Source organism: Castanea sativa, chromosome 10 (assembly GCF_040712315.1).
Source record: "Castanea sativa cultivar Marrone di Chiusa Pesio chromosome 10, ASM4071231v1".
Classification (NCBI taxonomy): domain Eukaryota; kingdom Viridiplantae; phylum Streptophyta; class Magnoliopsida; order Fagales; family Fagaceae; genus Castanea; species Castanea sativa.
In genome coordinates, this window is record NC_134022.1 from 36,632,149 (window position 1) to 36,646,942 (window position 14,794).

The 14,794-nt window shown below is 33.9% G+C and overlaps 1 protein-coding gene across 1 annotated transcript; it reads right to left on the reverse strand.

The window, feature by feature from the left end:
* Positions 1-8,091: 8,091 nt before the first annotated feature.
* LOC142613888 (oligopeptide transporter 2-like) lies at positions 8,092-13,759 on the reverse strand. The gene is made up of 6 exons (XM_075786406.1): positions 13,253-13,759; positions 12,565-12,662; positions 9,831-10,394; positions 9,491-9,746; positions 9,082-9,264; positions 8,092-8,804 (listed from the first exon to the last, which is right to left on the reverse strand). The coding sequence occupies exons 1-6, from the start codon at positions 13,757-13,759 to the stop codon at positions 8,187-8,189; spliced, it is 2,226 nt and encodes a 741-aa protein (XP_075642521.1). The 3' UTR covers positions 8,092-8,186.
* Between the last annotated feature and the right edge of the window lie 1,035 nt (positions 13,760-14,794).

The following is a 14,794-nucleotide window of genomic DNA, read 5'->3' on the forward strand; positions in this document are numbered from 1 at the left end:
AAACTCATGCTAGTTACATTAAAAATATCAGTAATGTAATCATTTTGGCACCATGCTTTTTTATTTGATTTTATTTTTATATAAGATAGAAAATCTACTCTAGTCTAATTTAAGTGTATATGTTTGTAAAGCTTTCTCCTGCAGGCTTGAATCTCGGCCCTTACTCCCCATAAACACTTATACTAGTGAAGTGATCATCTCACCGAGAGTGTGCGGTGGTATTTTGGCACTACACTTGGTTCCATTTGAGTTGGTTATTTTTGGACATTCAACCTACCCTTGCCTAATTATATCACGTTGCCAACCATTCCCTACCAATAACACTGGAAATAATTTGTCTAAGATTAACTCATGCTAGTTACATTAAAAATATAAGTTATGCAATCATCTTGGCACTACACTTGGTCCCATTTGAGTTGGTCATTTTTTTTGGAAATTCAACCTACCCTTGCCTAATTATATCATGTTGCCAAAGCACATATGCTGTAATCACTTTTGTTTCTTTGTTTTTGTTTAGTTATGGTGTGATAATAAACTGATTTTTATAATAACTGCTACTACTGTTTTTGGAGTTTAAAAACTATGCAGCACCTTGGTTTCTTGGCATGTTTTTTTTTTTTTTTTTTTTTCAATAGCTTCATGGTTTTTGCCTTTTGTCTAGTTCTTTGTTACCTATCATGTAGTAGTTAAACTATTGCTGGTCGGCATTGTTAATTGAGGGAGAAGCCAAGTACATGTTTTTTCCTGTTCCCACACTCTACATTTCTGTCTGGTTTACACTGCTCCTTTGGGTAAAATGAGTAGAAGTATTGCATCTTATCATGTTATATGTGATACATCTCTGATGCGGAGAATTGACGACAAGGATGGGATTAGGTTTTGTCGTCTACATCTAGTTTTGTAATAGCTGTGGTTGCTATGACAACTAGTGGAATTAGGTTTTGTCCCCTGCATCTACTTTTGCAATAGCTGTTTTGCTAATTACCGTGGGCCGTAGCAGTGGTTACTTGTTTTAGTTCCTATTTTACCATTTAGGCCGTTTGATATAGTACTTTAACAACGTATTTTCAGTTTTTAAATAACATTATATGTATTTTTATATATTTTTTTATCTACACGTATTTTAAAAAAATATAAATAACGTTATTAGAACAACGTTACCAAACAACCCCTAAATATGTAAAAGACAATAGACTATTGGCAACTGGTTGTGTAAGACATATTGGCTATAATAAAAAGAAGGTTTAAAACTTTAAATACATTTTACATACTGTAAGTTTGGGACCATTTCTAAGTTGATTCCTTAATTTCAAAACTTATAATTTACACCATTGACCAGCTCTAATTGAGTGGTAGGATTTATCTTATTTGAATATGATGATTACAACAAATGATGCCAACTTTCTATCCAAAATGACATTGTTTTTGGTGAATTAACGGCAAGATGTAATCGTCGAATGTGTAAATTGCAAATTTTCGAAGTTGAGGGACTAATTAAAAAGTGATTCCGAATTTAAAAGGTGTAAAATGCATTTTAACCTTAAAAAAGGTATCGTTTATGTTGCTTTTTAAAAAAAAAAAAAGAAGAAGATTTTTTATGTTGTTATTTGTAATTCTAGTCATGCTTTTAACCCATTAAGTTAAATTGCACCAAAGAATTAAATCCAAGAGCACACATTTATAAAAAAAAAAATCGAATCCAAGAGCACTCTATAAGTATAGAATTAGGGTCCTCTTCATTTGTTTTGAAATGGAGATGGTCCAAATCATGGGAAAAACATTATTTTTTTACATAATAGAAAATGTATACGGCTATGCCATCTAAACAATACATTAATTCCTAATCAATTTCATCATATACACTTTTAATCATGCGATACATATATCTTCTATGTTCAAATAAAATTAAAAATTGTGGGTTCTAGTTAGTTAAATTAGTAAAGTTTCTGACGGTTGTATAAAAAATTTGGGATTTAATCCTCGCATACATAAAAAACTGATTAGTGTCTTGGTCTGATAATAAAGAGCAATTATCAAAAGCGGACACCATAAGTTCAAACTTCCTAAAAAAAAAATTACCTTGAAAGATTCTTTTTCATTTGAAAAACAAACGAAGAAAATCTAGCAAACAAAGATGACAACAGCTAGTACGCTTGGTACCACCGAAACGGTGACATTATAAACATGTGGGGAAAGACTTTTTATTTTTTATCTTTTTTAAAGAGTGTTTTAACTTGAGGCGTTCGCTCTTGATGATAATTTTTAATCATCAGATTAAGGTACTAACAATTTTTGATATAGATGAAAAATGAATTCTAAATTTCTTATATAATTATTTGATACTTTATTAATTAAGTTAATTAAAACTCTTTATTAATTGACTTAACTACCAAAAAAAAAAAACATTTATACCAAAAAGTAGAGAGCAGAATGCAACAATTTAGCGAGAAAAAGAAAATGACCGAGCTTTGGGAAAAGAGTAATTGCAGAAGCATGTCTCTGACCACTCTTTTCGTACAATTTTTTTTATGGGACTTGTTGCGGACTCATAATATCTTATATTTGAATTGTGACGAGAGAAACATACACTTTTATATAATTTTGTACTATAATTTATTATATAGTAAGTTGTGATTAGTTAGAGTGTGTTAATAGATCATGTAGAAACACACTAATCAATTACAACTCATACATAACAAATTGTGGCATAAAATTGTGTAAAAATGTGTAACCCAAGCATTTCTCTTGTGACAAAGTCGCAATACAAAATGCTATGATGTTAGATCTTTTCTTGGGGAAAACTAACGAATTTAGTGAGAAAAAGAAAATGACCGAGCTTTGGGAAAAGAGTAGTTTCAGGAGCATGTCTTTTTCCGCTCTTTTTTTTTTTACAAATTTTTTATGAGACATACTCCACTTGTCACTTCTATGTAAACTCATAATCTCTAGTATTTGAGTTGTGATAAAGTTGCATACAAAATGCTGTGATGTTGGATTTTTTCCTGGGAAAAACTAACGGTGACAACAAGCAAAGGTTGGGTAAAAGTAAAAGCTCCCTGTCAAAAGAATGACACCCCAGTACAAAATGATTAAAACTTCGTACTGATGAGCCTTCACAATCACACACAACTTGACAAAGAATGGACACAACGAATAGTGAATTTGGTAAGACAATACATTCCACGGATATACTCTTTACTAACCTCCAAATTTCCACAACTGCTAGTCGAGTCCACCACCATGATCATCAATCAATTACTTTTCTTTCGTGAGCAAACCGTGTTCGCTCCCCCCACACCACACAAACTGTAGGGCAAAAATAGCTGGGAACAAATATAATTTTCACTAATGCAGTTTAGTCTAAGCAGTAATTATGGATTGGAAACGTGCGTTTTGAAAAGTGAAAACATTTTTTTTTTCTTTTGAGATAAAAACATTATAATTTCAAAAAGTGTCTTTTGAAAACATGACTTTTTATTTATTTATTTTTAGATATGAGATAGAATTTTACTCTATATGTGTGAATGGAGTGTTTGTGGTGCAGTTTTGAGTTATTTTCAACACTACAATTTGTGGTGTGATTTGACCAACATTATCACCATACTGCACTTTAGTTTTGTATTCACATGTGCCAAATGGTGTACAAAGTTGGGTTTGATAAGTTTTAGATTGGTATATTTTTCAGGATGTCATGGTCATTACTAGTTTACTATTAATAACTATGACAATATGAAAGTAAGTTTAACAAACTAAAATTACTACAAATATATACAAAACTAAAATATAATTCATGACAATAAACCATACACAAATTATACCTATTAAACAAATATAACATGTAACATAAAAATGCTTAACAAGCAAAAATCCATAAGGTCCATAACAGTGTACCATACACACTGCTAATCATACCTACTAATTTCAAGTTTCAATTATCACAATCACGATGGAAACAAATCTAAAGCAAAACATGAAAAAAAAATTAAAAACCCAATGATATGAAATTGTTTAAATAAATATGAGAGCAATAAAAAAGTTCATCCATCCAATGCTATACCTCTCCCCCACCCAACTGTACGTTGTAGCTCACACTCCAACTCTTTACTCAATCTTCTTTGTCAATTTCATCATCAATTGTATGATGAGTGGGTGAGACTTGAGAGACACTGAGAGTGAGAGGGTATTAGCGAGAAGAGTGAGAGTTTGAGATTAAGGGTCCGTTTGGATAGAACTTATTTTGCTGAAACTGAAAACACTGTAGCAAAATAATTTTTAAATGTGTGAATAGTACTGTGAGACCATTTTTAATAAAAAAGTTGCTGAAAAGTGAAATTTGTGAGACCTGTAAACAGTGCATTTGTGCACTATTTATTGCTGAAAAGTCCATACATGCGGCTAGGTAAAAAAAAAAAGCAAAAACGCAGATCCAAACGCACTCAAAAAAGTGAATGGAGTTTTGAACTTTTAATTTTGTATTAAATTAACCAAAGCAAAGCTGATTTTAATGGAAAATTGGACCCACCAACACTGGGCTGGCCTTATTACTTCATATAATATTAAATTATTGATATATATTCATAAAGAATCGGATTGCAATAAAAAACTTAACATTAAGCAATGTATTTTTCTCACCGGTCGGACCTAAAAAAAGATGAGAGGATTTTGTATTCTTGATAATATCTTTCTTTTCTGTGTATTTGAATGGCAGTAGATACATGCATTTGTCCTTAAAGCTGGATTGTTCCAGTAGATGTTGACACAGCCTAATGGTGCAAAAAGCAAGTTGATGTACGCTTTGAGATTCTCTCGTCAAATCCAAAATCAACCCCACATGAAAAATTTATCGCCTTTTCTCTCCTTCTCTTATATGCCGTCGATTCTTTTCTAATTTATTCTCTTTTACTGACCTCTTTTTCTTAAAATCGAAAAGACTACTCCATATGATTTATACACCATACCACCCTCTCTCTCTCTGCCACACACTCTAAATCCATAACAAAACAAGAGAAACAGAAAGGAAAAGTCCTAAAGGCCACAACTCTTTTTGAAATGATAATTCATATTCATTTCCAAGCTTAAAAAGTTTCCTTTCTAAAAGCTATGGAGAGAACTTCAAGTCCTAGAAACAACGCAGGGTTACTTTCTTGCTGGGGATGTCTCAAGTTGAAGCTTCCATGGGCACAACGAAGAGCAAGAAAAAGTACTCATATGAGGATGAGAAGTGTGGATAAACTTGGTGGTGGATTTAACTATGACCCTTTAAGTTATGCTCAGAACTTTGATGAGGGTTGGGATGAAGATGATGAGGAAATTGCTCAACGTGGGTTCTCCGCTAGGTTTGCTGCCCCTTCATCAAAATCACCTGGAGATAAGCAACAAGTTTCATTGAGAGCTGGTTGATATATATACATTTATAGGGGTATGTAAAACCTGATAGGTGCCATGTTGATGTTGATTGCTGAATGAAGCATCAAAGGTGCTCGCTTGGATGAAATTTGTAACTCTATTTTTGTGCAGACAAATTCACAAATGAAAAATGCAATACAGTTATGTTTATGATTACATTCTGGTTTGCGTTCCAATCATGTTAAGTACATGTGTTAATGATGTTTCTTAGTTAGTACCATCATATATATTGATCGATCTTACTTTCTTTAGTACTATATGTGTTACAACTATTAGGCAAAGATCTGGTTTGTCTTTTTGAGTTTTGTCTAGTTTTCATTTTTCATTTAATTAAGGTTCTGTGAGACTGTGATTCACAAAGCCCAGATATTCTGAGATCAATTATCTTTGGGACCGTTTGGTGAGCGCACTGAGAGGTAATGTTCATTTCTTCCTGTACTAGATGGTGATGGTGAGCCCTATGGCATGAAGGGACCTTTTACCAAGAACTATAATTATTATACTAATCATGACTAATGAGTTTACAAGGGTGGACCAGGCTGCAAAATATCGATGAATTTATGGTATCTCCTCGTAGTATATGCCCTAATGCTTCTCTAGTTTTGCTCTGGCACGGGGCACGCAATTAATACCCTCAATCAACGTTGAGAAATGAGAAATTATGCGACTAAGCAACATCAATATTTTCACAAGAAACTATAGCGTCAAGTGTCAACTTGTAACTCAAGAGAGAACAAAATAAAACAAAACAAAGAAAGACTATACCCGGTTATATTCACTGCAACTTACATCAATGGTATTAAGGTTATTGTGAAAATATCGTGAGATTTTGTTGTGGCTGTAGACTTTTTTATCAACTATTGATAATGGTAAAAAAGATGAAGAAGAAGAAGGAAATAACGGTGTTAAGGATGCTACAATTTTATTATATAAGTTTTACAATTTTTAATAATTTTTTGATAAATTGATAGTTAGGGAGGGGGGATTTAAATAATAGTTGTTTTCGGAGTACCAACTAGTTAAATTATAAAGCATTTTGCACATAGATCTTACAAATTAATGTATCACCAATCACGAAAAGTAATTACCAAGAGTTTTATAATTTAATTAACACATTCTGGTATTTTTAACGGAGATATTTATGGGCTCAATCTCGCATCTCCTATTATAGCTATCAAATTTATAAAATAAAAAAAGTAATTCAAACCATTTATTATTTTGTTGAAATACACAAATCTCATTCATTGCTACTACCAAATTTACTTAACAAATTTTTACAAATTGATGTGACAATGAATTTAATTAATGAAATTTAACAATACAATAAATTGATTTTAGAATTGTTTGTTTGGTTGGTGACATCAATTTGTAGGGCTCATATAATAAAATTAGTAATACTTTTAACATTACTCATCACCATAAGTTTGGTTAACCTATAATAATTTGCAATCCCTAACATTACTCTACCAATCAATCCTTCTCATCCTGAGAAAATTAATATTCTATTAAGATTCCAATTTGCTATATTCTGCAATGGCAATGCAAATGTTATAGGGAGAGTTGCAGATTAAAGAGTTGTGAGGTTTGTATTGTTATTCTTCTATTGGGCTTGGAGAGGATTTTTTAAGAATGTAATGCAAATTTGTATTTTACTCATTTTCTCCATGCCAAACTATTTATGTGGCCTATTGCCAATAGCCTTGTAGCTTCATCGAGTGACGCTAGACATTTAGGGTTCAAATTCCCCTACCTATAACTATGTAGAAATTTAAAAAAAATAAAATTTGTGGCTTTTACACTGTAAACAGAAAAATAAATAAATAAAGGAGGACAGCGGCTCACTGACTTACTAGTTTTGATTCGATTGTGAGGTGAAAAAAACAAGGCCAATGGCGAAAAATCTAACTCAAACCCAATTGGGTTTCAGAGCACAGCCCAAGTATAGACCAAGGCCAGCTCCATTTGCTTGAATATGAAATTAAATGGGCCAAACTTCAAGCTTCGACCAGACTCGTGCTGTACAGAACAGCCCAGTTTGTAAACTACACGGGTTCTGTAAGGCAAGCTGACTAGTCTGGTAAAAAAAAAGAGCATGGCCCATAAATTTTTAAAACTCGATTCACAAAGTTTTTTATGCAAGCCCAATTATGTGTCATGATGAGGTGACCGACCATTATGCAAGCGTAATGATGTGTGTTTGATGCATGACACGGTGATGATGACGTGGCCATGCTGACGTGGTTGAGCATACAGAATTATGCAGCATTAAAAGGTGGTGAGTGATTTTAGTATCACATAAAAAGTCATAACTATCCTATATGTCAATTTTATATAAATTTACCACTCACAGTCTGTCACATGTACAATTCTGAGCACTAAACAGTTTAGGCACTTACCTAAATTGTTGTAGAAAATTATCTAAACATTTCAAAGTTACCTGACATTTGAAATTTTACTCATATTATCAAGAAACTAATATACTTAATAAGATAATATTACAGGTCTAGTTTCTCTTAGTATAAAGAAATATAAGAAACCCAAATAAAAAAAATCCCATAAAAATGTTATTAAATATTCAACTAAAATCACAAACATACTAAAGAGACTTCACTTTAATTAATTTGACATTTAACCAACTATCAATTTATCAAAGCCTTAATATTTACAAAAAAAAAGACCCTTTTTCCAATGATGTTAAGAAATTGAAACGAAACTGCTGAAGTACTTTGGTAGAAAGTGGAAAATTGATTATGAAACTAAATTGCAAACTGAAATGAGAACTAAAAAACAGGGCAGCCATCAACAACTATTCCCTTAGCAGTTGGACATGTGGCCAGTTCACAGCGTTCACCACCATCAGAACCCCACCAGGATAGGCTTATGTCCTCCATGGTAAGCGTGAAGTAGAGAACCACCCCCATGAAAGCCAACCCTGCATCCAATGCTGCTGAAAGAACATAATTGTACCTTTGCCACCAATTCTTTCTATACTTAAAAACAAAGTAATTGAATATTGTTCCAACCACAATCCAGCAATTGAAGTTCACACTTGTAGCAGGTGGCATTGCTGCTGTAGCTCCAAGAAGTACTGGAAAGTTAATTAGTGAAATCCATTCCTGGTTGGGAAAAGCTTTCTGCATTAGCCATACAATTACAGGTCCAACTGCACCTCCAAGGAAGAACCAGTTGAGTGCTGGGTAGTTACCAAGCCTGCCAAAAATTCGTCTTGGTCCAACCAAACCCCATATGACAGATGCATCGAAGAAGACGCGGTCACCTGGGCATGTCCAAGGACTGTTGGGAGGTAGTAGTTCATCCTGGCATATGTTCTCAATGGTATTCAACAGCCACCATGCCACTCCAAGATTCACTGTTCCAGCTATTATAGTTCCTATGAACTTTTGTGGAACAACAAAGAGGAAATGACATAAGATAATGTTTGAAACAATTTTAGTTTATTGTAATTGTTTGAACATGTATGTAACGAAAAATGAAGAGGGGGGGGGGGGGGGGTATTATCACATAGCTGAACACTAGGATGTTATTATGAATCATTTTATTTAGGGATTGAGTTTCCTTTCAAACCGGTTTGGATTGTTCTCTTCCAACCTAGTATGTGAGGATTCGTAAGTATATATGTGGATGTTTCTATGCGGTACTTTTTAAAACATTTACCTGAACAATGAACATGGATCGAGGCGGAATCTTCATGTAATGGCCTAACTTGAAATCACTCAGAAAGGAAATAGCCTGTGACATGCTTATATACCCAAAGGTCTTAAAGCAGACATTGGCTATTGGTCTACCTGGCAATATGACACCCATGATGTATTCTGTGATGATGTTTAGTCCTGGTGACTGGGTGAAAGGGGTTAAAATCATAATAATGTTAGTGCGAAATCTCAAATCTCATCATCAAACTCTCAAGTCTCAATATTCAAGAAGGACAAATTCAGTTAATATCTACAATTAAAAGAGAACCCCAGTTATGAATCAGAATGATATAATTGGTCAATACATTATTTTTCTGGTATATTCTGATATCAAGTTAAGTGCAATATCTGATTTAGTTCAGACTTGTTACCTGATTGGTTGTGGCGGTTATGACACTGACTGGAAGAGTGAAAGTCACAGCAAGTCCAGCTGCAAAGATGAGTCCCCACCATGGCATTTGGATCTCATCGATCATAAAAATGCATAATATAAGAGCGAGTATTAAGGACACCACAAGCATCATGTGGAACCACCAGTTAGGTATGTCCTTGTACTTCCTCATCAATCTTGTGTGAATATCTTGTTTTCCAGTGCTATATGAAGCTCGGAATTGCGCATAAATATCCCTGTTAAAACAGCCCATTAGAATCTAGGATATTGTGTCAATAATATAATACAATCACAAAATACAACAGCTTCTGATTAGTTACCTCCCATTAAAAAGTGCCACATGAGTGAGGGTAGATATGATACCAGCAAAACCAATACCGTATGAGAGAGCAAAAAATATACTGAGATTTATGCGTCCCTGCTTTTCATATGTTGGCAAGTCCAGCTCGAACTTGTCATTCACAATGGCTGATACATTATAAGTCTTTCCGTGGGCATTGTATAAATGCGAGGAGAAGATTGGAAAATTCTTGGCATCATACAGGTTTACTCCCCAGTAGGCTATTGGAATTAACACATACAAGAGTAAGACATAGCCTACAGCAACATTGACAATGGCAAAGAAGGGGCTGATAAGAGGGCTGCCCAGGTATGAGGCTATGACTGACCAATCAAGGGAAAATGATCCAAGACCGAGTCCATTCATGCCTGATCCAATCTGATGGGCTGTTAATGACTTGGGAAATGCCCAACATACCCATGAAATGGTTGACAACAATGGAAAAAGGTAGCCCGGGATCAGGTACCAGGAGAAGCTGCATATCAGTGCAATCAAGAAGAATTTCCCTCGTGACATGCGGCTGTTGTCTTTCTCATGCATTGCCCTGAATAATGTAAATCAAGGAGGAGGCCGTTGATTAGTCTTTTTGTTTGCTTTGATAATTCAATAATTAAGGAAGAGAGGATTTGAATCTTAGATATTTTTATTGAAAACACTATACTGATTTAGCTACAAGACTTTTGGTATTCTTGTCTATTTTGTTAAAAACTCTAAATGCAACAAAGCAAGATTAGCTTGATATAGAGCTCATGTAAAAAATAATAATACTGAAGTCACTCAATTTTAAGAGATAGTTATTGCATAAGGATTTTGTGGACAAAGTCTATTTTATTATATCCATTTATTACAATTCTGTCTCAGCCAAAAAAGAGATTATTATAATTAATTTGATAATGATGTAGATGCACCTCATTTTTAATCTATTTAAGTGTGAGACATACTTTTGAGTGTAACATATTATCTTGTAACTTATATGGTGTGTATTAGCAATGATTGATGATACTAAAATCGAAGGATGATTGTAGTCACAATTTCTAATATAATGTAGTTCAGCTTGACATCAATTTGGCCTAAATTTATTCATTCATTTGAAAACACCTATGATGCACAGTATGGATATGAGTATGGGTACAATATGGGTACAGGTATGAAAATACAACATTTCTTGAAAAACTTAGGGTATGATACGTCGGGGATATGTGTATTAATAACTTATTATATATATATATATATTTTATTTATAATTTTTATATATTGTTAAACATTTATTTTATATATTGTTTTATTTATTTTTTTATTTTTTTATACAAGATAGAATTTCTACTTTAGCCTAATCTAAGTGTATAAGTGTGTGAAGCTCTCTCTTGGAGACTTGAACCCTGGCCGTTGCCCCCCACACTCCACAAGCATTTATACTTGTGGAGTGACCATTGCACCAAGAGTGTGCAGTGATTTTTATATATTGTTAAGCATATATCAATTTAAAAGCAATAATAGATAACAAAGTGAATCCATGGCCATTAGACTCTCAAAAAAGAAAAAAAAGAAGAATCCATGGCCCTTAAATGATATTTAGAATACAAACTAAGATTCAAAAGAGTAAATAACAGATAACTTGATAAATGTTCAACATTGAAACCACGGTATAAAACATATAAATCAAAATTATTACAAGTTTGGGCTATTTCTCACAATGGGGGATTGGGTTAGAACAATATCCAAGTCATATCATGAGTGTATCCTATATGATTCTTAAAAAAAAAAAAAAAAAAACTAGATATGTATCTTAGAGGTATGTGGTACGATACCGGTATGATATGTATCAAATACGGTACGTGAACAAAAATGGAGTATCCCTACATTGTAGGAAAACACTACTTATTAAGATTTTTTTTTCTTCTCATTGGTAAGTAACACAATCATCAATCATATTAACCTCATTATTATAGTAATGGAAAGTGCTATTTGAATTAGAGCTTATGGGTGTGTTTCTCATTCAAATTTTAAACAGATTTAATCTTTTTCTCAGTCACAATTTGAACTTGAACCCAAGGTCCATGGCCTTGAGCCAATGCTTCAATAGCTAGCAAAGACAGAAACCATGCATATAGAGAACGATTTTACTTCCAACCCATCGTCTGTGGAGTGTGGACATTGTATGTATACAGTATACATATGGTACACCGTATACTACACATTTGAGTGCCAATAGGTTGGTTGTAAGGTGTAAGTTGTAACTGGTAATGAATGGTGTGGTTGTTCGGAGTTGGACAATAATCACAATATATCTGTCCTGGTCAATGGTGTTATAATTCCAAACATATATTACTAACTATAGACATAGCTATAAGCGTTACGCCTTGAATAGCCTTAATTTTCAATACATATGCAGTTACGGCGTCTAGACTCTAGTGAAACTTAACATTTATGATGAACATTATGGAATGCCAAACTATTGGTAGGGGATAGGTGCTGGGTCTAGGATTCTAGGCGTTCACATTTGAAATTCAGGCAGAATAATAATAATTATTTGGATAATTCGATAATTTTTTTTTTGACAAAAGAAATGTAATTATAATCGTAAAAACCCCGACTTTGCCAAAAATTTAATTTATAATTTTTGAAATAACTAATGCAAATGTTATTATTTGTTCCTTCAAATGGTAGGAATGTTCTATATGTAAACAACAGCGTTTTTGGTCATGAAAAATAACCTGAACAAGGAGACCTGAACCAGACTACTAGGCCACCACATTTGCGCAGGATCCACCAAGTACTTCCTCAGAATACCAGCCCACCCATACCCCAATATCTGCACCCACCACGTACATCACAATGATCACATAACATAACATATTAACATGCACACCTTAAGACTTAATTAGCACCAAACCAATCACTCCCAGCCCACATGAATACAGTTAAGGCTTAGAATTTGTTTAGATACCGCTTATTACTGAAAACTGAAAACACTGTAACAAAATATTTTTTATGTATGAATAGTGCTGTGAGATCTAGTTTTAATGAAAATTTTGTTGAAAAAAGAGATTTGTGGGTCTCGTGAACAGTGTACGGGACCCACACGTAACATGTGAGCTGGAAAATGCGCAAAACGCGCTTCCCCAACTTACACTTAGTGTGCGTTTTTTTAGCATTAAGCTGTGTTTGCGTTTTTTTGGTTGATCCTATAACACTGTTCATGAACTAGCCAAAACACAAAAACGCGTGAACAATATTCTTACAGAATAGGGTTTTTAGTTTTCAACAAATAAGCGGTGTTCAAACAGACCTTTAAGAGTCGCACAACATTCCGTCAAAGGGGTATTCATTATACAAATCAGCTCGTGCAATCAAAAATCCGTTAACATATTATAAAACAACAGAGAAAGTGTTTGATGAAACCTGTGTAGTAATGACAAGGATCCAACTAGCCAAAAAGGAGATTTTCCTACGATAAAATGCACGGATAATATCCACAATACTAATGGCATAAGCGGCTCCACTCCCAAACGCCGCACCGGCATTAGCGAAAATCGAAATCAGCACGTGCTCCTTCATATTGAACGGCCCCGGATTCAACGAAAACTCCCTCTCCCCAAACCCCGGAATCCGAAACGTCGTCGTCGGAAGCACATTCGCCATGAACCGTCCGATCGGTAGCGTCCCAACCTGGACCGAAATCATCGATATCACGAGCGGCTCCGTCCTGTACTGAAAGAAAGTGTTCAGAAACGACAGCAGCACACACGATAGTAGCCCCAGAAACCACATTCGAAACGTCCATACTGGAAGGCTCGGGTCGTCTTCGTTCGAAACGGTCAGTCGCACTTCCTCGATCGGCGACACGTCGTCGTCGTCGTCTTCGATGCCTCTCTGTGTGGGCTCGATTTCTAGGGACTTGGAAGCCATTGTAATTGGCCGGTAGTAGAAGTGTTTTTAGAGTGAAGAGTAATGGGAAGTTATATTCATCCCAAAAAAGGTGGGAGGAGTTACGTGAAGAGAGAGAAGATTTGTTTACTTATCTTTTCTTGGGTTTTACTAAGGCTGAGTTTGGATACGGATGAAAATTATTGCGTCCGCGTCTGTGCGTTTTTTTTTTTTTTTTTTTTTTTGAATGCACGATTCAGGGGACAGCGGTTACTGTTCATGTACTGTGCATGAACAGTAGCCGATTTTTATATAAGTGTGCGTTTCCTAATTTATTTTTTTGAGCTGAAAAGTTTGACTTTTTTTTTGTAAACAGTGCTTATCGTGTATTGTTTATGGACTCACAAATTTTACTTTTTAACAATTTTTTTATTAAAAATAGGTCTCACGGTACTATTCACACATTAAAAAATTATTTTACTACAGTATTTTTCAATTTTCAATTTTCAATTTCAGTTACATCTAAACAGACCCTAATTTTACATGTCAATTTTGCTTCCAGATCTAGTTCTAGGTTTTACCCAAGAAAAGAAATTGCAGTAGATCACGTGGGTCCACATATCATCGCTCAACAAAAATTGAGTAAATAGTTGTGGTTTTAGCATTGACGCCACTTGCTATTGCTATACAATAAGTAATCAACTTGGATTGTAAGAGTTATTGTATGCATTGATTGATTTTTAATTAGCATTTTTTCCATTTTTACTCTTCTTATTTTTGAAATATTTATTATGATATCCAGACCACATTTGCATGTGAGCCCGCTATTAAAATTATTTTTTTACTTACCAATAATCATTTACTACATCAGCAATTTGTAAAAATATTGGTAAAATTATTTGTGACTCAGCTCTAGGAATATTTTTCAAGGTGATCATTAAGAAACTTAAATTATACAAAATTTAATAAAAATAAAATTTCATATATTGACCATAAAAAATATATAAATAAACACATACACAAAAAAAAATAAGTCTTATAATTTCCTTTTTAAATTTTCTTATTTTGAAATTTTTG

Bases quoted from the DNA above. Each gene is read 5' to 3' on its own strand.
- LOC142613888 (XM_075786406.1), bottom strand. From the start codon at position 13,759: ATGGCTTCCAAGTCCCTAGAAATCGAGCCCACACAGAGAGGCATCGAA. The intron at 9,747-9,830 runs GTAACTAATCAG...CTGTTTTAACAG, and splicing joins GTGGCACTTTTTAATGGGAG to GGATATTTATGCGCAATTCC. The intron at 8,805-9,081 runs GTAAATGTTTTA...GTTCCACAAAAG, and splicing joins GATCCATGTTCATTGTTCAG to TTCATAGGAACTATAATAGC.